At 43.2% G+C, this 24049-nt stretch overlaps 2 protein-coding genes and 1 non-coding gene across 3 annotated transcripts; all 3 read right to left on the reverse strand.

The window, feature by feature from the left end:
- Positions 1-4860: 4860 nt before the first annotated feature.
- On the reverse strand, positions 4861-4933 carry TRNAT-CGU (transfer RNA threonine (anticodon CGU)). Its single transcript has one exon. It is a non-coding gene; the product is annotated as a tRNA-Thr (tRNA).
- Positions 4934-5576: 643 nt separating this feature from the next.
- Positions 5577-6053, reverse strand: LOC142774952 (uncharacterized). The gene is made up of 2 exons (XM_075876090.1): positions 5938-6053; positions 5577-5840 (listed from the first exon to the last, which is right to left on the reverse strand). The coding sequence occupies exons 1-2, from the start codon at positions 6038-6040 to the stop codon at positions 5578-5580; spliced, it is 366 nt and encodes a 121-aa protein (XP_075732205.1). The 5' UTR covers positions 6041-6053; the 3' UTR covers position 5577.
- Positions 6054-8982: 2929 nt separating this feature from the next.
- LOC142776636 (uncharacterized) lies at positions 8983-21195 on the reverse strand. Its single transcript, XM_075880607.1, has 8 exons — positions 21055-21195; positions 17551-17660; positions 17287-17484; positions 17135-17222; positions 13849-14064; positions 12109-12283; positions 11921-11994; positions 8983-9304 (listed from the first exon to the last, which is right to left on the reverse strand). Exons 1-8 carry the CDS (start codon positions 21193-21195, stop codon positions 9044-9046), a joined length of 1263 nt encoding a protein of 420 aa, XP_075736722.1. The 3' UTR covers positions 8983-9043.
- Between the last annotated feature and the right edge of the window lie 2854 nt (positions 21196-24049).

Here is a 24049-nt window from a genome sequence, read left to right on the forward strand (position 1 = left end):
AACCACGCAAAATCAAATAGATCCGTCTTTCTTACGCATGAGGACGACAGGAGACGCCCAGAGACTGTGAGATGGTCGAATGACGTCTCTACGAAGCATATCTTTGACTTGATCGTTGATGACGCGGCGCTCTTCAGCGGAGACACGGTATGGTCTTTGACGCAGTGGCTGGTGTAGGCCGGTGTCAACATGATGTTTTACTTGTGACGTGCGGCCCAGTTGAGGCTGCGACACATCGAAAGAAATCCTGAACTCTTGCAGAAGATCCAGCAGGTCGGCATGTTCGGTGGTAGTGAGAGTGTCGGCAATGGCGCTAGAAAACGTATCATTGGACGACTCCTCGAGTACCGACAGTATTTTGGGTGGTCGCAGTAGTCATCTGGGACATCAACCAAAGCCGAAGGGTCGAGATCCTGCACGCGGCCGAGACATTCCCCCGCAAGCAAAGTGACAGGTGTGGAAAGCGGATTGCTTACGAACATATTGCTTCTTCCGGCGGCAAGGTCAAATGTTGCGAAAGGCAGCGGCAGAGCTCAACGACTCTTGAAGATATCGGAAGGCATAAAAAGGCATGTAGCGTCAGTGTAGGCGTTGCATGAAACGGGAACAAGGGCTAAATTTCCAGGTGGAATATTGTTATCTTCGTGAACGAGCAACTTCGCCGGCTGATGAAGAGCGTCAAGTAATGGGACATCACACAAGGGTGAAAACTCAACTTCGGCGCGAGCGCAGTCGATGACGGCATAATGGTGGGATAGGAAGTCTCATTCGAGGATGACGTTATGCGAACAGACAGCGAGAACAATAAATTCCACGATGTAAAGATTGCCTTCGATGGACACTCTTGCAGTGCAGGCTGCGAGAGGCGTTACTTGCGGTGCGCTTGCGGTGTGGAGCGACAGTCCCGAAAGAGGCGTCTTGACTTTGCGCAATAAACGGCAGAGATTAGCGGCAATAAAGAAACAGCTGCGCTGGTGTCCACAAGGACGAAAGTACAATAACCTTCAACCGTTACTGCGACCACGTTAGCAGGGGAGGGGCGAGGGCTTAGACAGTTCGAAAACGGCGCAGTTCTTGCCTCTTGAACTGCGGTGCTTAGTTTTCCTGTTCGGAAGGTTTGGGCTGGCGACGCATGGGGGAGGGCGATCGCCGACAAGGAGACGGTGCGCGCTGCGGCTGGAAGTCAAGGTGGTCAGTAGGGGCATAGGGAGGTGACGAGACCGGCCCGTATTGGTCGAAGGGTTGGCTGCCGGGTTGTGACGACCGGGCATAGTTGCCGAACTTATGAGTTCGACGGTGGCAGTAGCGGGCAACGTGCCCGGGAGTGAAGCAGGCGTAGCAAATTATTCGGTTATCGGGCGTCCTCCATGGATTGGCGACTGATGGTGCCGCCCAAGGTGTAGTATAAGGAGCCAGGTGTGCGCGCTGTGAGCGCGTTGTGTAGGGCGGTTGCGGAAGCCTACGCACAGCGTCTGCATATGGGAGTGGGGTGGCTACGGGCTGCATCTCTTGCGAACAGGCGACAGGAAGAGCCACAGGCTGCGCTGCATACGTTAGGGGCGCGGCCACAGGCTCAGTCGCTGGCGGATAGGCGACAGGGGCACCTACTGACTGTGCGACACGCGGGCAGTGGACACGGCTAGATAGAGGCGGCTCGTAGTGCGCAAAGGGGAACAGCTTGTGCAACCTCTGCCGATAAAGCAGTGCGAAGCGGGGCGGGCAGACGGGTGGTGGTCTCGTGAGCAAAAGGCACTAGAGAAAGTTGGCGGGCGACTTCCTCACAGACTAAGGCTCGGACTTGCAGAAGCGATGGTGAATTGTCAGGCATGGTGTCAAAACTGGACAGCGACTCAGCACCACGCTGCGGTTGTCGATTCAGAGAGCGTTGCTTCTTCAACTCGTCGTAGCTCTGACATAAGCTGACGATTTCAGAAACTGTGCTCGGATTTCTAGCCAAGAGCTTTTCGTCGATGCCCTTCAGTATGTGTTTGACCTTGTCCGACTCGGGCATGGTATCATTCGCGCGTCGACAAAGGTCGACTACATCCTCAATATAGCTGGTAAACTTTTCGCCAGTCTGCTGAGAGCGGACGCGCAAGCGCTGTTCTGCCCGCTGCTTGCGTACAGCCGGCCGACCAAAGACTCCAGCACATGACGTCTTGAAGACGCTCCATGTGGGGATGTTGTGTATGTGGTTGTTAAAGCCCAATTCTGCAACGCCGGTGAGATAAAATATGACATGGCCGAGCTTGTCGGCTTCATCCTACTTATTATTGGCGCTCACCAGCTCGTAATGCTCAAGCCAGTCTTCCACGTCGCTCCCATCCACACCGCTGAACACCTTCGGGTCCCGTAGCCTAGGATGGCCAGGGCAGTTGAACTAGGGCGACGATGCCGATGGGTTGGCGTTATCTGTCATGACGGGCGCTAGCGTGCGGCTTCGCAGTTCCTGGGTGTAGCGACGCGGATAAACAGCACTCTCCACCAAATGTGACGAGGTTCATTATACGATAACGACAACGGCAAGACAGCGTGAAGAACCGTCCAGCAGAGATCAGCACAGCAGCGAGCCGAAGCACGAGCCGAGAGAGCCGGGCGTTGGCGATGCTGCTCGCCGCAGGCACATCTTCTTCTTCACATATATATTATAAAGGAAATGCTATTAACTCTCTTGATTATCTCTTGACACCAAAGTACGTCTCTAATCTTCAAGACCATTCACGAAAAAGATTAGAATACCGCTACAAAACCCACTCTGTCGGTAGTTTTTTTTAGTAAAAACATTACAGGAATGGAACCGTCTACCGGATGATGTCGTCAATGAAAATGATAATGAATCCCTTTTTTCTTCCTTCTAACAATGCCTACAATATCACTGCCACTAAGAATGGTTTGTTGTCTCGAAGCAAGTGGGTGTTTACAAATGCATGACTGTGACGTTGTTTTCGCTTACCAACATTCGAGTGTTTTTCTTTTTCTCTTAAAATATCGCGAGTGCTGTTGTATTTGTTGTATCTATTGTTTCGATTGAAAACTATATAGTCAATGATTGTGTGTACCTTCCCTAAGCAATGCCTTACGGCGATGTAGGTGAAATATAATAAAAAATAGAAATAAAAATCCAAAAGTAGCACGGACTACGGAACTAGGTGCCCTCCTTTCATACAAAAAACACAGCAAGTTTCACATATTTATGAAAGACAGAAAGTACAACAAATTGTTTCAATTTTCATGTTTTACTACTTGCCTACAAACTTTTAAAAATACTGTTTTATTCCCCTCAATAGCATTATTAACATATGAAACATCATATTCAATACTTTCCACCAACACTGCATCATTTCGCATACCTCAAACAAGGACTAACTACAGATACAATTCATTTTATTATGTAGCATCAAAACTTTGGAACTCTTTGCCTTGCACCACTAATCATCCACTCATTTCAATTATATAAACAGATAATAAGGGTTGCAGCGCGAGCACGAATGTGCTAGAAAAAACAGACGAAAGTCGAGGTATGGAAGGCAAAGAGGACAACACGAGCGCTCTTTGCCTTCCATACCTCGACTTTCGTCTGTTTTTTCTAGCACATTCGTGCTCGCGCTGCAACCCTTATTATCATGAACTCAAACCAACTAGCCCAAATCGCCATTCTTCTTCAATATATAAACAGCTTGTTCAAGATAACCTACAAAACTTACAGGTGTAATGTTTGCATTTATAATATAATTTCAAGCTGCTTCTGTGATTGGCTACTTGGTAATTATTTATACTAAAACTTGTCTACAGCATTACCTGCAGACAAACTAGATAGATATGAAACTCTAATTTGATCTAAACTGCAATATGTCTGTATAAATTTTTATAACAACAGGTAAATACTCAAACTTTTTAATTCTCTAGAATTCTTTCATAACTAATGTCTCAGCCTGATTCTTTATTTGCTTAATTATTTTATATACAGGTTCTGAAGACCCATAATTAAGCCTTAGCACGAGGGGCAACAAAAATGTTGTACATCACAATATTTATTCAGACACCTTATAGAGCACTTGAATAGCAGTGCTACAACAGCATAGAAACAATTAAAAACAAAACCCTGATTCACAACAAAAGTCTACAAAGAAATCACTAAGGCACTGCCAACATGCCATATTCATACATATCATTCAAAGCTAAACTGGACAAATAGTGTATCTTCTCAATGAAAAGCACTCATTGGTAAATAGTTCTAGCAAGCAGTAGTCCTGTGGAAAGAACTGTTTTTGAAAGCACCAGTATCAGCAAAAACATGCGCCAAAGAATGTTTATCACTATGCCTTGTTTTTCTAGAAGATATACGTTCCACACAATTGGGTAGACTTGCAACTCTACCGGAAAACATTATATGTAGGAATGGTTTCCTGGAGTATTTCAAAAATTTTTTGTTGCCATTAAATTGCATAAATTGTGTTACAATAATATTTCGCTGAAAGTAAGTCTGACAGCTTTCCATGGAACTATTTAATTCAGTCAAGCCGTATTTTTCAGATTGAGGGTCCCAAACAACCAATGCATATATATATATATATATATATATATATATATATATATATATATATATATATATATATATATATGACGTATGAAGCGATGGTTGGTAGAAGCCGATGAAGAAGAATTGAGAACGGAGAAAAAACATGGTGTATCAGCCAGGCCACGTCTCCCCTTCACCGTAGCGTCATATATATATATATATATATATATATATATATATATGAGATATAACAGACAGTAATGCCAAGGAATGTACAGGGGAAGTTATTAACATTAATGGAATGTAAATAAGAAGAAAGAAAAGTGGATGAAAAAATTACCAACTGTAAGCAGGAATCGAACCTACGACCTTCGAATTACGCGTTCGATGCTCTAACCACTGAGCTATTACAGCGGCACTCCCTCCATCCACTTTTTTGGGTTTATCTGTGAATTTAGAAGTAGGAGCGACAGTCAGCGCCATCTATAAGCCAAACAACGAGTGTGAAAACACTCTTATGCGCATGTTTGGCGTCACGTAGCACGTGAACTTATTATGAGCGGGCAGCTGATTAATTGTCCCTCTTATACAACCTAAACACACCAAGTACTTGGGGCAACAGAAAATTGAATGCTGAGAACTGAAAGCAGTTACTCGATCTAATTCATCTTTTATACCTCATTCCCTTTGCTAACACTAGAAGTGTAGTTTATTTTTTTATCAATCCATCTTTTGCAACAGCAAGTGCTTTATTTGGTACTGGTATTTGGTACAGCAGATCGCAAAAAGTCGTTAGGAAGTAAATGCTGAAAGCGTATGTCCCCCACTTGCAATCCCCACATATGTCCCCCACATGATAATCGAGAATATTCATACAGTTTAGAGCATTTTTTTTGTAACTAAAACATGGTGATGGTGCTTCCGAATCAGCATAAGCTAGCCGAACAGTGCCCCACCGACAGTCTGGAGACCATTTATTCTTTGTTTTTTTATTTATTTGGTACAACAAAAAATGTATACATTGAAAAATATTTATACACAACTAAAAAAGGCCTGCTCTACTGCAGGTCAGGTTGCGTTGGGGGCACAGTGGCAGTGGTGCTGTCAAGGCCCTGTCTGCTGTGGCTGGGCAGGAAGCCAGCTGCCGCGAGCTGCCAATAATCTGCACTCTGAGAGTGGGGATCATCGGGCTGCTCCACAACAAATGCTTCTCTGAAGCGCCGCTTCCTGCCCCCACAGCGATCACCAGACCCTGGCCGCCACCTCTTAATAAAGTTGAGGGCCTCCGCCTGGTCGCACCCTGCTTTTTGGCAGATGACATCTGCATACAAGAACAGAAATACCATAGTACACATGAAGCACTGCAGTACAGAGAATACACAAGGGTACACACACATAAAACAATGAACAAGTCTAACCTGTCACTAATCTACAGAGCCTCAGGTTCACAAAGGCCCTTTTCCCTTTTCTGCCATGAAGGCTGTACAGCACTTGCACGCCATGTGCCAATACAGCCTTCATGGCATTCACAGCAATTTCTCGGAGGCCACGTCCCCCAATCTGCAGGAGGTGCTTGCGCTGTAAAAAATGCAAGAAAAATAGATAGGGTAAATGCAACAGCACATCGAAATGTTTTCACGATAAAAATCTGCAAGAAGAGGACACTGAAAACAACAACTTGAATTTTTGGGCATCACAACATTTCATTGTTTTTTTACGCTAACTTCAACTCACTTGACCTAAAATGGTTTCCACATCAGCCCTCTCACACTCAGTGTGAGAACCTTTCAGAGTCCTCTGATATGCAGTTTCGCTGTTATGAAATCAAATACAACACTGTTATAACCCTTAATAAATATTGATTCTAGCTATGCAATAGAATATTTACTTTGTACAGTGCTCAAATTCCAATACACGTTTCTTCGAGGTTACAATGTCTTTGCCTGAATGTTGACCAGGAGTAGCTTCTACAGGTGAAAAACGATAAAATATGTGGAATTCAAACAGAAGCTTCGACATGTTTTTAATCAATGCATTGTAAGCAGAGCACAACAAGATAAATGTACATGATCAAGGCGTACTAAGAGGCAACCTTAGAGCGTCCAAATCTTGGTCATAGATGAAACTGATAGAAAAATAAAGGTCGCACTAGATGGTCACACCATTTGCTGTTTATATTTTTCTGTGATAGCCAATAGAGAGGCATGTCGCTATAGAAATCTCGTCACAATAAACAAAGATGCATTTTCCTTAACCCTGCGAAATTGGGTGCATGTTAGATTTTTAAAAAAGTAAGAAATCGGCTAACACAAGGCAGGATGAACTGTAGCTCAAAGTAGAGAGAGCCGCAGCGGACACGAAATAGGGTGATAAATGAATAAAATTACTGAATGTCTGTTTTAAGCAGGCTATTGCTAGTCACTGCCCATCAAACACACGATGTCGCCTTCATCGTCTGCTAGCTTAGGACAGTTCACTCGGACTTCACAGACTATAGTAAATACAGTCGAATCTCATTAATTCAAACACACTTAATTCGAACTGACGCTGCGGTCCTATCAAAGCTTCGAAAATGCTCTCAGCAACCCGCCCAGTCCTGCGGCGGCACTTCAGACACCTCATCGCTGTGCTTTAAGAAGAAAATGAAGAAAAGGAAAGAAAAGACTGCGGTGGAATGTTTGCCAAATGCCAATCTGCGACATTCCTGTGCCACGCTTCGGCTTTTTCCGTCCCTGCCACGTAGAGACCCTTCTCCTCTTAACACTGCGCACGAAAAGAAAGAGGGGAAAAAAAGCTGTCGCAGAGAGTTGGCTCTCTTTCATGCCGATCTGCAACGCGCCGGTGTCACGCTTCCCTGTTTTTCGTTCCTGCTATGTAGAGACTCTTCTCCTTTCAACACCGCGCATGAAGAGAAAAAAAAAAGCTGCCGCGGAGTGTTTCTCTCTCGAATGCCGATCTGCTTTTCTCCAGGTGAAGACGCTCTTCCTTTCTCATCATGTGCTGGCCACGCTCCGGCGGCAGCGCAGATGGTAACAGTGGAAACACAGTTGTCTTCGAAGAGTGTCAGTACTGGACATTGCCACGCGCAACTTCTTTTGCCAGGAGAATACTGAAGCCGAAGTACAAATGCTTTGCAAACTGCACGCAAAATTTGTTGACTCGTTGGAAGGCCAACGTGTACAGACATGTATTGACTACTTTAATTAATGACGGATGTCCTGCAACTTGTGAATAAAACTTCTCCATGCACATGCATCACTGCATGGTGAGCCCTCCGCTCGTTTGCCGTATTTACTCGATTCTACCGCGCCCTCGATTGTAACACGCGCCCGGTTTCCACGACAAAAAAACAACAACTAAGACATCGGTTGCAACGTGCACCCTTTTTTCTCGTTGGCCCGCTTGATCACACCACTCGAGAAAACGACTCTTTTTGAGAGCGTCTTCCGTTTAAATATGAAGTACACTCTTAAAAAAAGGGTTGTAATACTTACTAAGTTTCACTTACTAAGTGCTTGTCACATATGTTACTACCCTCTTAGTAACTGGAGTTAGTAACAAGAGGCTTAGTAACCGCTACTAAGCAAGTATGTTAGTAACGGATACTACCATCTTAGTAACAGGTGCTACCCTCTTAGTAACAGAAGTTGCAGCATCTTAGTAACATATACTACCCTCTTAGTAACTGAAGCAAGCAGCGTGTTAGTAACAAGTACTACCCCCTTAGTAACTGAATCAAGCAGCATGTTAGTAACAGATACTACCCTCTTAGTAACAGAAGAAAGCAGTACCTTAGTAACAGATACTACCCTCTTAGTAACAGGTTCTACTATTTTAGTAACTACAGCAAGCAGTCTGTTAGTAACAAATACTACCTTCTTAGTAACTGCAGCAAGCAGCATGCTCGTAACAGATAGTACCCTCTTAGTAACTGAAGCAAGCAAGCAGTATCTTAGTAATAGATACTACCCTCTTAGTAACTGCAGCAAGAAGTCTGTTAGTAACAGATACTACCCTCTTAGTAACTGCAGCAAGCAGCATGTTAGTAACACATACTACCCTCTTAGTAACTGAAGCAAGCAGCCTCTTAGTAACAGATACTACCCTCTTAGTAAATAAAGCAAGCAGCATGTTTGTAACAAATACTACCCTCTTAGCAACCAGTTAGTAATTGGTCCTAACCACTTACTAAGTGCAAATCGTAACACGTCCCACACTACTTGATAAAAACATTACGAACTTAGAAACTTCAGTAACATACTAATCGCTAATCACTCTCCGACTGCTTTAGTTGCACGGTAAAGTGCAGGAAACCTCAGATAATGAGAGGATCCCAAATATAGGTGAAGTGCGGCTCTACAACTAGATTTCTTGTGCATGTTGTTGGTGAAAGGCTTTCTGCAGACATGACGAAAACCACAAGTTTCATCATCTAACATGCCATAAATACATAACTTTCAGCATTTGATACACACACTTCAATCTTTATTATATAAGCTCTGCTTATTGCACATTGCTGTCAGATCAGCTCTTGATCGACGAAATCGTCCTTAAAAGTAGTGGTGCTCTGGGCACACTTGGTAGTCCACAAAAGTACTCGAGGAGCGTTAAGGTGTTTTTGTTACTCTCCGAGTACATGATGTCCAGTACCCAATACAGTTCCATGATAGCCGTCATGCCGGCTATAACATCGACGACATGAATGTTGAATGCCTCAAACACTACGGTCATTTCTTCGGCCTCTCTGATACTTGTTCCCTCAAAACAAAGAGCAGGGTAGATGTCCTGTAAAGTTAAACATTAGTATTAGCCATTAGCAGAATCAAAATGCTAAAAAATGGAAAAGAGCAAATTTTTTTCAAATGGTGACAACGAATAATAAAAGAAACAACACAAATGAGAGTTGACTCGTGACTCAAATTTCATTGCACATGAAACGTATATATTGTCACAGAGTCATGATCCGGACGAAGCAAGCAGTCGGGCTGCCGAAGATTAAATCTTTATTTCGCTGAACTTGTGGCCGCGAAAGGAAAAGACACTTTGCAAATAATGTACAGCCGCAGTCACGTCTGCGTATAGTGCACGAGCAGCCGGCGTTGCTCTGTGGCAAGACACCTTGCGGCCGTTGTAGGTTGTGACGCCGCGTGCACAGGAGCATGCGCGGCCTTACAAACGTGCAGGCCTGCTCTGCACGGGTGACAACGTTGGCAGGTGTGCTTGTTTAACCAAAAATCCGCGCTCGCTCAAGGCACTTTGGTCATATCTATTGCATAAGAAGAGGCGCGTTTCGACTGATAACACACGCTGCAAAACAACGCACTCTTTGTGATCGTTTTGATTCTGTGGCCGTCTAGACTTTTTTTTTTCCGCAGCTGTTGGCATCATCATATCTACATATAATCGCATGCCTCAAAAAAGCCACAAAGCTTGCATCATTGGTGCAGGCTCGCTATATCCATCAAAATGCCCTTTGTTTTATGAAATAGATGTGACGAAAGTGCCCTGAGGGATCGCGAATCTTTGGCTAAACAGGTACACTTTCCACCATTCTCACCTGTGCAAAACAGGCCCGCATGTCTGTAAAGCTGTGCATGCTCCTGTGCACGCGACATCACAACCCGCAATGACCACACAAGGTGTCGTGCCGCAAAGCAAGGCCGGCTGCTCACGCGCTATACGCAGACGTGGCCCATCTGTACATTGCACTGTTAGTGGCGAACAAAGCGATGTCCATTGGTCCTCTGACAGGTGGTAAAGCGTGCTTGTTTTTATACATGTGCGATCAAAGATTCCAGCATTATCAATGGTGGCCGCGTAATCACTCAACGAAGCAAGACTACAGTCGACGTCGGATTTCCCGGACGCCCAAAATTCCGGACATGCCCGATTTCCCGGACTCATCTGCGGCACCGTCAAGTTCCCCATAGAGTCAATGTATTAAAAAGTCCGAAATTCCGGACGCTTATAGCCTTTGGCATCCAATTTCCCGTACTTTTTACTGTTAACCGCCGACCGAAAGTTACCATTGACGCCGCCATTTTGTTTGTTTTTATATCCTCGAACCCGCCATACTCGCACCGTTGCCAACTCCCGCACCGCGCCGCGGCTGCCGTAACCTCGAAACCGCATGTGTCAATCTATTGCTAGCCGCGGCTTAGCCAAGCCAAACCTCGCTGAGTTCGTTCACGTGTTGTTTTGTCAGCTCTGCAGTCGTGCCTGCGGTTGATCGTTTGCTGCTGCGCGCTATCTTCAGTGATCACGTTTCCCGACCTCCAGCATCCATCGAGTTCCTAGCCGTTTCGTGCTGCACTTTTCGTCTAGCGGATTCACCATTTACAGCGATGGCACCAACTGCTCCTTCGTCCTGCGCCCTGCCGGCGTGTCGATTCCAGCTGGGATAACCTTTGAGGGCTTCGCCGACGCTGACAAAGACCTTGAGCTATGTGCGGACTTAACCGATCACGAAATCATTCGTCAAGTTACGGAGGATTCCGACGACTCTGACACCGTGAACGAAGAGCCATCACCTACCCAGCCAACGAGCTCGGAGTTGACGTGAGCACTGATGACACTATCATCAATGTACAGCAGCAACATGACGTTGACTGAAATTGAGGCAGACATGATCGCGGGCAAGAGGAACGTCGTGCAAAAGAAAATAGGCGACTACTTCGCGCCCAAGTGCTGACCTATGAGGTAGCGCAGGCCACGTCAGATTTTTTTTATAAATAAACGGCTATTTTCAGAGCCACCTAAACGATGTATTGGCTGAATTGCAATGGAAATCTTGTACTCTGGTCATTACCCTCTCAGTCAGCGAAAAATACCTACAAGAAAAGGTGCATTTTCACGTGCATTCGTTTTTGCGGACGTTTTCGTGGTCCCTTGAGGGTCCGGGAAATCGGACGTCGACTGTATTGGCGTCCGGCGCGCAATCATAACGGAATCATCTAACACAATCGTGAGGCTTCCAACACACCACGCCGTGGTCTGAGTGGAGTCTTGTAAACAAACATTGCGGGTGAGACCCGAATACATCAAGATAATATGCATTGCAATATACTAAGAGAAAATTTATCAACGGAAACGCTAAAGCACGACATGACCTTCTGGCATAAGCACACGTGCTCATCTAGAAATGACAATTCCCTCTGCGACAAACAGATGCAGAAGAAATGCTCATTTCTAAAGAAGCAGGCATGGTCATTCCAAAAGGTCATGTCACGCTTTAGTGTTTATTATAATAGGGTTTTCCTTAACATATAAACTTTTAGGGTGCAATGAAATTTATGTCAAAAGTTTTTATTTTTCACTTTACCATTGTTTCTGTGCAAAAAAATTGTGCCGTTTCCTTTTCAATATGCTTTACTTTACTAAATGAAACGTAAAGTTACTTACAGGGCCCCTCAGAAATTTCGTCTTCTCTTTCAGCAGCAGTGGGAGGAGTTCTATTAAGGCAACTGCAAATCGATCTGGAAAAGGATTGTTATTGCAATATCACAGCAATAATATCACAATCACACAGCAATATCACAACAGTAATACAAAGAGAACCTAGAATGACTGAACATACTTTACATACTTACATTTACGGCTATTGCCTTCCAGTTTTTCAAGCTCCTTCTCGAGCTCCTTCACCAGGTCCTTTGTTGAATGGCGAGTTTTCAGTAGCTCCAGAATCCTGGGTCCAAAGTTGTTGAAAAATTCCAACAGCTTTTTTTCCATCTGGATGCTTGTTATTGCTGTAAATTCTTCATGAAGCTATAATCATAGAAGTATATTTAAATTAATTTGCAATTACAAATCTGGGCAACAAGTTTCCAGCTAACATATAAATGAAATGAAGGTCAAAAAGACACTTGGCAGTCAATTCGTCGTAGAGAAAACAAAAACACACATGGGTGTATCTAGATATTTACAGAGCAGGTCCCAATTTTTTTTGGCTGAACACATTAAAAAATTTTTATATCGCGAAGTGGCTTATTTTATCAAAAACAAGTTTATTTGCTTCTGCAGGTGTAGTTGTTGTCAGAATGATACTAACCTAAAAAAAATGATTCAAATGCAGTTTATGGCATCATTTCAGTGCTTACGTCAGAGTGAATGCGAATGGACAATGCCCAATATACCTTGATGCATTTTCAGATTTGTCTGAATTTGAGCACGAAAAAAAAAATTGACTCAAATATTGACTCCACTGCAGGCCTTTGTCCTGCAGTGGACGTAATCAGGCTGATGATGATGATTCAAATTATCAACACTATGTGCCATCTGCTACCCAAAATTATTTTTTTTTTGGCAACATCATAAGACATTCTCGAAAATTTCTGTTGTAGCTGACAGCCATCATGAGTAAAAAAAGAAAAATAAATGCAAAAGCAAATATATAAAACTAAGCAGACAAAGTTGTCTCAATGCACAAGTCATTTACTGCAATCTGTTTTGCTATTGCTATTGTGGAATGGTGGCATAAACATGTTATTATTTTACATGTCGGCCAGTGTTTGCCCACTGAAATGAAATCAATTAAAAATGCTTTGTCAAACAAACAAAAAATAAATAAAAAAGCCAGGAGTTAGTGTCAAGTGCTTTCATAACACTGGTAGCGGCTTAGGCTTGTTGGATATTCATGACAGTAGAATACTAGCGCGAGAACACATGGACAGAAGAAGAGTGAACGGCACACTGCACTTGTTACAACATAGTTTATTGCTGCAGCCGTAACATACACCTAATTAAAAAAACACGAAGGTGTGTAACATAATTTTAATTATATACTTGAGGAGTTGCACCTACATGTATTTAAGCGCATGTTACAGCTGCAGCAATAAACTATGTTGCGAGAAGTGCAGTGTGTCGTCCACTCTTTTCTCCATGTGTTTTCGTGCTAGTATTCTACTGCTTTCATAAGCCTGGTAGTCAAGGATTTGGGACTGTATAATGATCGTATCGAACCATCCACGGGACGCTTTTTGGTAAACTTTGTTAGAGTGTGAACATACTTAAATTTTAAAACAGATTTGGAGCCAGTGGTCTGGGAAGCAGAAATATGCTCGAAATAGCTAAGCAGACAGCCTCTTGCTTCCCTGCATGCATTTAACATAAAAATGAGGCTTTAAGTCAGTAAAGAATGAATGAATAATTCCTTAAAAACTTGACCATAGCACTGTTGTGCAAGCAATGCCTGCTTCAATGTAGTACAGCTAAAGACCCACTAACCTGTTCACAAGCTACTTTTGAAAACCTATTCAAGTTTCAAAAAGACAGCTGGTAAATATCGTAAGTGAAAGCATGCAATGCAGATGCTGCATTCACATGATACTGACCATCTCAACATTTCCTAAAGCGGGATACTTTTCAAGTATCTCAGCTGTTGTAGGCACTGTATCTTTCATCCACGACCTCCTAGAAGAGCGTGTCTGCTTCATCGATTCGCTCAATTTCTGGAGGTCCGGAGCACGCTTCGACATCTCTTTGGACATGAATTCCAAGTGTCCCACTAAAACACCTTCATCGTGGTCATCATATGGGATGCTTGTTGTCTAACAGGGTAAAAAAAAAAAGTAGAACGAACACTTGTATAAGGCAACCATAGTCTTCCTGGAATTAAGGCAACATGCTGCTACCTAGTTATGTCATTAACCCCCCCCCCCACATTTTTTATTTTTTTTTAAAATGGGGCTTGTTGAAGCAGAAAAAGACAGCTCATGCGGAGTGCCGTTTTAGTGCCAAAACATTTCACTTACTCAAGCGATGATGAAGCCGTAGACTGTTATTAGCGAGCTAAGCCCCATGCAAATGTTACTTGTAAAACATTGAAATGAACTTAAAAACAGAAATTGCTACCACGCGGCGTTGCCGTTTAGTTTGTGCAGCAATGGCACTATCTTGAGGTTTCCGTTTTCCATAGACCTCCTTGGCTTCCTGCACAGCAGGCAGAGTACTGAGAGTTCTTCGCATGTACCCGAATTTATACTGGATGGATACTTTCCAAGAGTCCTGCAAATAAGCATATTGGACTTTGGAAGACTATTTACATAGAGATTACGTAGTGGTCTCATTGAAGTTCATGCTACATAAACAAATATTTGAGATAAAAAGAAACATGATGTTAGGTGCAACACATTAAAGGGACACAAAAGAGAAACAATGAATTTGTTAAGATTGATAAATTGTGCTCAGAGTTCTATAGCGTAATTTATTTCACCATCATAGGTGTATTGATAGAGGAGAAAATTGAGTTCAAAATTTCATTTTTAAATTTTGTGTGCACGTGATCTAAAATATTTCAAAGCGTATTGTATTTTGATAGTGCCATTTTTTGGGCTTGCTGGTAAATAGAACTTGACGACATATTGAGCGCTAAGAGACAGGGACATGAGGGAGTGGACAACACAATGCGCTAGCTTCAACAATTTTTATTTTCAGGAAACGCCAAGCTATATATCCGTGCACAGTGGTGCCACCAGTCTATCCACTAGCCACTTTCCCGATCTAACAGGTCAACTGACGGTGCACTTACGCACGTGTCACCTTTGCGAAAGATAGCATCAGCTTCAATTATCTCTCGCACGTCTGTATCTTCATGCTTCGCCACAGCAGGCCTGCTGTCAGGTGCTCCTAGAACTATCGCAAACATTCGCAAGCATGATACATTCGCAAGCAGAAACATTCGCAAGCAGAACTATCGCAAGCATGATATCTCGTTAAAGAGCCCTGAGCCTAATTTAGGCATGTGTCAAGTTATAAAAAAAACTTTTAAGCATCTGCAGGATCCTTCATCCGATGCAAATGAAGCTGCAATCTGCAACCACAACAATAGAGTGTTCTTCACACTTAAAAGTGGGAAGAACACTACGGTTCATAAAAATATATGTTGCTATATCAAGGACACATAATTTTGCACCAACCTATGGCACTGGTCAAACATCATCACTTGTATAGGATTGTGTGTGTTCATAAGTGCAACTTATCTGGTATATTCAAGCAACAAATATCTTTTTCTTTTCCCACATTTAATTAAATGTGTAGGTAACAAAGTATCACACACATGAGTGTTAATTACCCCTTATGTAATCAGACAATGCGGGCCATCAATGGAAGCCGTACGAGGTTAAACACACTCCAGTAGGGCTCGCATTTCTCACTGACCAAGGCTAATACTCAATATAAAACATTACAGTAAGCACAGACAACAATGCAACGATGATTATGCGATTATGTAGTCTAGATGTTCCGCTGCAGAACTTGAGCCAACGTATGTTTTACTTACTGCTAGACGCATTTCTTCGATGACAGAACACGTGCAAGAACCAGTAGTACACTTCACAAATATTTAACTTTCTTAAAACAAAAAGTAATTTGATAAAACTGTCTCCACGAATAGATAATTGATGTTGCTAGTAAATATGCTATTTAGCATAATTTTACTAGAACAACCTCAGTGTAAAATTTACGACTAAACTAGAGCAAAAATTACCTTTTATGCAACTTTGTCGCCAGCTTTGCAAGCCATTTGACAGTATATGTGTCTCAAACTATTTTTTGTGTGACAGTAAAAGTTTCTGACACTCAAACAATACAAAATATTGCATATCACTAAATGTAGTCTGTTTGTAAAAAAATCCCAAACATTAAAAATTGTGTCCATATTTAAGGTAACATAAAAACCCATGCAAACATAAAAGTTTGTTAAACCTATTTTTAGTAAAAAGCCTACCATCATTCTATAGGAAAAATTTTGTCCTAACTTAATTTGGAAAGACCAGATTTTTTCACTACGCGTGTTACAAGCTAAAGTTTCAAGCTTTCCGAAAAAACTTCATGTGTGGCTTGCTGCTCCCAGTCAGTCAGTGAAGAACTTTGTTTATTGATCCTGAGGACCTTTTTTCACCCAAAAATATTTCGGCGGGCCACTTCTTGCTTTATATGGATGGTCCATTGTTGATATCGCAGATGGTTGAGCGCCAAGGCTCGTACAAGTTGGCGTTGAATGACCCATACAATGACCCATACATTAGCTTACCGACTTACCCAACTCCAACGCACACAACATTTACATGAAAAAAAAAAAATAGTGCAAACCCCGATTCTAATGTGCACTTGTGCTCCTTCACCCCCCCTCCGCCCTCAGATAAAAGGACTTGTTACTTGCTTGTGCTACATTCTATGTTTAGCCTTGTAGCTCTCAAATGTTTGTTTTCGTTCTTTATTCCTAGTTTTCCCATTCACATACATTTTGCTTTTTTTTTTTATTGCCATGAAAGCAGATGTTGGTGCACAAATGAGGCACCAGCTACTCCTTAGTTCTAGAAGTGACAAAACATGCCACAAGCCAGGTTCGAAAATTGCACGTAAAATAGTGCATTCCGCGTGACACCAGATTGTTACTAATTAGCATGCAGCACACACAATATACAATTTTAATATCACCGTGCCGGTCCGATATGATGTCTCGAGAATGCAAAGAATATAGTTATTCAAACAATCTTATATGTTTCACCGTTTTCTTTTCCAGTCCCTTTTTCTTTCCAACTGATAGCATTATCATAATCTGCCAAACATTTTCTGTGGATATTGCGATATGTCCAAATCGTAAAAAATTTCACTTACCCAACCAGTACCAATTGTGTCTCTAAGGACAGGGTATTCAACAACGAGTGCCTTTGAAGCAGCCTCATAGAGCCGCCTTCCTGGGTATCTATGAAAGCAACAAATGTTCAGCCGGTATTCAATAATATACAGGAGAGTACGGAGGCACTTACACAGTGAAGTTCATCAAATGGTGGCTTAACCAAGACACAATCCTTGATTTTGTCCGACTCGAAACTTTTCCGAGTTCTGTATTGCCAATGGCAACTTTTAGGTCTAAGGGAAGGGGTGGCAGTCTATAATCACTTCCGTGAAAAGGTTGAGTAGTTGATGGCTCCAACTCGGGAGAAACCACAAGCAGTTCATTTGTGCTGAAAACAGGATAAAAATCAGCAGGCTTTCAGTTTGGTGCAACAATTCGAAGTTGAGCTACTCACCTGCAAGCATGAGGCATGGCCTCATCAGTGATTATTCTAATTTTGCTCCCATCACAAAAGACATGGTTCCCTGGAGGGTCGACATAAGCTTCAAATTGTGCATTGTAAACCTGAAAGAAATTTAATGCTTATACAAACACAATTACCGTGGGCAACAAATAATAAAACTTTCAGCTGTCAGTATTATTTCAAAGACATTACTATGCTAGCCACACAGGTGCAATTTGTATGCATGAAGTGAACAAGTGGCAAACTGTTCTTGTTCATTCTTTCCATGTCCCTGTCATGTTTATTTACACATACCAGTTTTACTTTCAAGTGGCAAAAGACAGGCTAGTTGGCGCGTGTACGAGATAAATTAACAGCGCAACCACAGGACGAAGAAAGAAAACATGAGGATAGACGCTGAATATCAACTGTATCAGATAAATTAACAGCGCAAACACAGGACGAAGAAAAAAAAAAAACATGAGGATAGGCGCTGAATGTCAACTGAATAGCAAATCCCACATACATCTTGCTGCATGAACATCGAGTGAAGCTTTGGGCTAGTTGGTTTTGCATAAAAAAGTCCATATCGCGCTGTATGTAATTCATTATGAACATCGAATTTTATAGACGATGCATGTGGCAGACTTTGTGTGTTTTTGGAACAAGCAGCACATCCTCTTCTCTTTTTGTTCACTAGGCAACACGTACCACCTGTTTCGTGGGCACTGAGAGCACATGTGAGCAGTAGCACGTCTGCCAGCCTCCTTGATTCGACACTACACCCTATGGATGTCGGGACTGACTGCAGCTTGTCAGATGAACTTCAGTACGACATGAGCAGATGATGCAGAAAACCAGCAGTAGTCAGTCTCGAAAAGCAGGGCTGCGTCTTGTGTGTGCGAGTGTGGTATAATGAATTTTGAATGATGGACAGTTCGATACTTTTTTTCTTCTTCAAATAAGTGAACTCAAAGAGCAACAGGCTCTGCTATGAATGAGGCTTTCAGGAACGACAAGTGCAATGTTTGTGAAGAGGAGACAGAGAAACATTGAAAGATGAAGAAATGCGAGGGGCGCACGAGGAGGCCAGCATGGAAGGCTGGAGTTTCATTGCTTGTTTCCAGTTGCTTGATTTCCATCTGTGCTTTTCCTATACAGCTGGCAGTGCCTATAATGTGCCAAAAACACATGTATTGACTCAGGCTCGGCACCAGTTCTCGGTGACTTTCTGGAGAATCGGTTGGTTTATAAGTGGTTCACATGTTCGGAATGTGGTCGATCTTCTAGCGATATTTACGTCTACAATGGGGAAGCATTAAGAAGCACAAAGCATCATCAGAACATTCGAAATCGCTCGGAATTTGTTCACACTAACAAATGATCTTTTGTCAAAAAGTAGCATAAGATTTCTTGACCTTGTTATGCACTTCTTCACCAGCTGTGTTAGCTAGGAGTATTCACCCTCTCATAGAGCTTGTTGCCCTTTTGAGAGCAAAAGGAGCTAGTGAACCATCTGCCATGTGGAATGCAGTATTTCGTTCCTGCACACACAGGGTGTGGCCCAGCTTTCCAAGCTAAATTGAGACTAATTACTGCTGGTTTTGCATGTCATCTGCTCGTGTCGCTGCTTGAAGTTCTACTGATGGTGGTGCATGAGCATGATGCAGAATTAGTAATACTACTGTCATTCCTTCTTTCCATAGTGTGTCGCATCAAATAAAAATGACAGCTGGACACACTAGTGCTCACATGGTGTTTTTCAGCACCCTTGAAGCTGGTTATACATCACTTCCTGAACAAAAGGTAAGAGGCAGTGCCACTTGTTTCAAGAAAAAGACCATGTGTGCTACAGGCAGCATCTAAGAAATTCAATGCTGATGCGGCAAGATCACGGTGCAAGAATATTCTAGGTGAGTGAACGCCGGGACTATTCGCTGCCTGATAATGTTCTGGTTCGCAAGAGGCCCGAGAGATGGCGCTACAAATTTTGCCCCGGCTTCTCTCCCCCCCCCCCATCTGGGTGTAGGAAAACCCCGTGACGTAAGAAAGTAACGGCGCTCATTTATTGTCGCCACAACAACTTCGCGCCGCCATCAACCCCGTTCCCTTATCACCCCCCTTTTCAGTGGTGCCGCTCTATGGGTGTCGCGTGGTTGATATCGTGCGATAGGCCAGTTTTCTCAGATTGGGACCCACCGCCCACGTGCTGGATGTGCTTTGCGGATTTTGCCAACAGCCCGCCATGGTCCTCAGTCTGTCGAGCCATCTATCGGCATGCCGCAAACGAGAACATAATCGGTACCTCCCCGCCAAGCGCTCGCTTCGCAACGTTCGTTCACCTGAAGTATTCTTGCACCGTGGGCAAAATGTATGTGGGACAGGCTGAGTGGTGAATGAATAGGTGGCTTCGAGAAGATGCAAATTAATTAAACACTTGTGTCGGGAGCAGCAATTTTGCCATACGTTGTCAGCACTCGTCCTCATGTTTTCTTTTCTTCGTCTTATGATTTTACTGCCAATAACTACTTTGATGCAAGCATGGCTGATACTCTGCAGGATCATTTCTTGTGAGCAGCCTATTATATTCAATGAAATTTCAGTTTATTTTATGCTTTGCATTCTCTAGTGTTGCAAGGTATTCATCATAACATTTCGCAGTAACAGTAACATTTTGGCATTTTTCACTGTGCCAAAAGTGACCCTTTCTCCAATGTAACATAGATAACATAGTAGCAAAAAGGCTGGCATTATTTCTTGTCGTTACAGCTGCATTACAAAACGGAAAAGGGACGTCATTTTAGTGGAAGTAAATACAGCCAGGGGCTTAGCACTTTATTAAGTGCACAGTAACAGTGTGGCCACAGCAGCTAATACAGAAGCTACAACTACACCCTACATTCATGCTTCCCATTATCACGTTTCTTGGTGGCATTGGTTCATCCAAATCCCTTTAGCCATTTGTGCACTGACAAGGCCAGCATACCACAACCTACTATCCCTGACTGAACTGTTGGAGTGGCTTCTGGTGCTCACACAAATGAAACACTTAGGTTCTATTCAAATAAAGGCATCCGATTTTTTTCATTTGGTTTACGTCACCACTTCCTTCGAATTGACACATCACACGTGACACACTATGTATTTTACCTTGGTGTTTATCTTTACGCACATAAGGCCAGTGCTAATTACTTGCGTGAACGAGCACCGGTGCTGAAACACGACCGCCACATTTATGCTTTCATTAAGTGCTTAACAAAGGTACACTATATACGACAAAAATATTGCAGCTCCTCAAGTAAAAAAAAAAAGACTGCCTCCCAAGTTGGGACACACTTTCCTTCTTTGTTCTCCTATTCGCGCGCTATTGCAGATGGGTCCCCTGGGTTACTCAGCAATGCCATGTATTGTTCTCCTATTCGCGCGCTATTGCAGATGGGTCCCCTGGGTTACTCAGCAATGCCATGTATGAGCAATGTATGAGCGAAGAAAACAAAAGGCACTTCCAGAACGTACCTCTATTCTGCCGGTTGACGCGACATCTCCAAAATATGTAGCCTTCACGGCAGCCAAGACATCTTCCATGGTGTGTCCGTTAATGGAGATAATCTTCTTGCGCTCCTTCCATGACACCAAGCATTGAATCGGTGTCGACATTTTCACGGCAGCAAAAAGAAAAAAGCACACAAACGGAGAAGCAGTCCTACGGCAAGTTCAGCAAGGCGCGAAAGAGGCGAACGGCTTACGTGCTTGTCTTGGCTTGTACTACAGTGGCACACAGCGATGGAGAAATAAACACCTCGTTCTTTTACCTCTTTACTCTAGTTCTAGAAAGGCTTCAGAGGTAGTAGTGCGCGCTACCTGCAGTTTTTTTTTATTTGATAATAAAAAGATATTTCTGACGTTGAAGAGTTTAGTTACGCCAACTGCATGTGCCTTTAAAAGAAATGAAGGCAGCGCAACATAAAATTAGCACATATTTTTTAGTAATTCCTTAGTAGAGCCGATCTCCTTCATCATCGTATTTGTCTTGGAATGTTGCTGTTGCTGTGATGGTATGCTCAAGCTAGTTGCCGTGGCTGACGTTTTATTGTGCTGTGCTCCTCTAGTTTCGGGCCCAGTGCGCGCAGATTGTTCTGCGGGAATGAATCGCCGTAGTTTGTGTGAGTGAAACAAATTCACGCCATGCATACGTGCCCACGGTGCCCGTTTTCGTCGGCAAAGTTTTGCAAGGTCATATGGCACATCAGAGATCATCGCCACGATACGGATTTTTCTGTCATGTGTGGTGTGCAAGGGTGTGCAAAGACATATCACGAGTTCGAATCGTACCGGAGACACATTTACCGCTGCCATAGAAGCTACGTGGAGCTCGACGAGCCTCAACAGGGGAACGCTGCAGGAAGTGTTACACCGCGGCTGGATGCTACAACAGATGTCACTGCTTTCGACGACGCAGAATTGCCTTCTTCGAGCTCATTTGCCGAAGATACGAGCAACGGACAAGAAAGTACCTGCACTGTGACTGCACACGGTTCTTCTAGCTCTATTCACGACTTCACACTAAAAGTCAAGAAGCAGATGTGTTTACTTTTTTTTCGCGTAGCTGAAGTGCACAAGCTGCCGCACTCTATAACAGAGAGCATTTTTGCCGATTTCAAGGACACCTTTTTTGACATAATGAAGGCATTTGCTTCTCAAATACAACAAAACATCCCCTTAGATTCTGCTGGAGAAGATGTGCAAAAGTTGCTTGCTTGTGACTTTCTGGAAGATGTGTTCCAAAGTGCCAGCACGAAGTCACTCCGGGAAAATTTCGCAAAGGAACATCTTCCTTATGTCAAACCCGAGGAGCACATTCTTGCTGTTGGCGAGACATTTCAGTATGTGCCTATACCTCGTGTCCTCCAAAACCTGATGTTGTCCGAGACTTTTCGTGAACGTTTAGACCAAAGCTTCACAATTGGGCAGCCATCACCAGTTCTCCGAAGTTTTTTTGATGGTGTATTCTTCAAGGAAAAACTGTCGGCACTTCTGGAGAACGGGGCACAATACACTCTGTTTCTTGTTCTTTACAGCGATGAGCTCGAGATTGTGAACCCCTTGGGGTCAAAACGAGGCATTCATAAAGTAATTGTTGTGTACTTTAGTGTGCTCAACCTACATGCTCGTCACAGGTCACAGCTACGCTCCATACATGTAGCTCTTGTTGCGCCATACAGGCTTGTTGACAAGCATGGCATGAAGGCAATCTAGGAACCTGTTGTTTCAGACATTGTGAGATTGGAAGCAACCGGCTTTACAGTGCACATAAATTCAGCTACTGCTAAAGTCAGAGCAATTCTCGTTGCATTTAGTGGCGACAACCTTTCTATGAATAGGCTGGGTGGATTTACCTGTTGTTTTAACAGAGGGCGCCCGTGCAGGTTTTGCACTGCACCATATGCAACTTTTAGCTCTGTATTCCATGAAATGGATGTGCGAATTCGAAACAAGAGTTTGCATGAAACTCACATTGAAGGTGCTAGGGTGAACCAGCCACTAAGCACTGCACTTTATGGTGTGAAAGGTGAATCGCCCCTTTTAAACATTTGGTACTTTGATGCAACACTGCAGCTACCGCCGGACCTGATGCACGATGTGCTTGAGGGAAGCATACCTCACGTTTTAAAGCATGTTTTGCAAGGCCTCATCAGTACCAATGTTATTAGATATTCAGACCTAGATTGCATCACAGCATTCAGTTTTGGTGCACATGACAAGAAAAACAAACCACAAGCTGTCGAAAAACACTTTCTTACTTCGAAAACTCCATATAAGGGCACTGCATCGCAGAAGTGGTGCCTGTTTAGGTTTTTGTCCCTTATGATTGGAGACATTGTTCCGGAACTCAACGAGCACTGGGAAGTGTACTTGCTTTTCAAAAGGATTGTTGACCTCATATTTGCTGACAGCCTTCCACATGACCACCTTGCATGTCTGCAGGATGACATTCGTTACTTTTCATCTTCTTTTGAGATTCTGTACCCTGGCCACGTAATTCCGAAACTTCATTTCCTGGTGCATTATCCAAGACTAATCAATGAACTTGGCCCACTGAAGCAATACTGGTGTATGCGCTATGAGGCCAAACATCAGTATCTCAAATCCATTGCTGTGCGTAACCAAAATTTCAGGAATATTTGTAAGACAATTGCGGGGCGACACCAGTTATTACAGAGCTATGAACTCTGTAATTCAGAGTTTCACAACTCTATTCAGACAACTAAAGCCAGGCCTTTAAAAGAGAAAGATTTGCCCCCTTGCATGGCTGAAGTTTTCTCACCCGGCGTTCCTGTGTGGAAAGTTAATTCTGTGACTGTCGATCAGATAACGTACAAAGTCAAAGATGTGGTCATTCTGCAGAAAGCCATACTACCTAGTTTTGGACAGATCTCAGAGCTGTACATATATTGTGGAGATGTGTTTTGTCTTGTGAATGTGCTCGGGAATACAATGTTTGACAGACATC

Source organism: Rhipicephalus microplus, chromosome X (genome assembly GCF_043290135.1).
Source record: "Rhipicephalus microplus isolate Deutch F79 chromosome X, USDA_Rmic, whole genome shotgun sequence".
NCBI classification, from domain to species: domain Eukaryota; kingdom Metazoa; phylum Arthropoda; class Arachnida; order Ixodida; family Ixodidae; genus Rhipicephalus; species Rhipicephalus microplus.

Excerpts from the sequence above, each read along its gene's own strand:
- LOC142774952 (XM_075876090.1), bottom strand. The coding sequence starts at position 6,040 with ATGAAGGCTGTATTGGCACATGGCGTGCAAGTGCTGTACAGCCTTCAT. Across the intron at positions 5,841-5,937 it reads GCTCTGTAGATTAGTGACAG|ATGTCATCTGCCAAAAAGCA; the intron begins GTTAGACTTGTT and ends TCTTGTATGCAG.
- LOC142776636 (XM_075880607.1), bottom strand. The coding sequence starts at position 21,195 with ATGTCGACACCGATTCAATGCTTGGTGTCATGGAAGGAGCGCAAGAAG. Across the intron at positions 17,223-17,286 it reads CATTTGATGAACTTCACTGT|ATACCCAGGAAGGCGGCTCT; the intron begins GTAAGTGCCTCC and ends TTGCTTTCATAG. Across the intron at positions 11,995-12,108 it reads GGAAGGCAATAGCCGTAAAT|ATCGATTTGCAGTTGCCTTA; the intron begins GTAAGTATGTAA and ends ATCCTTTTCCAG.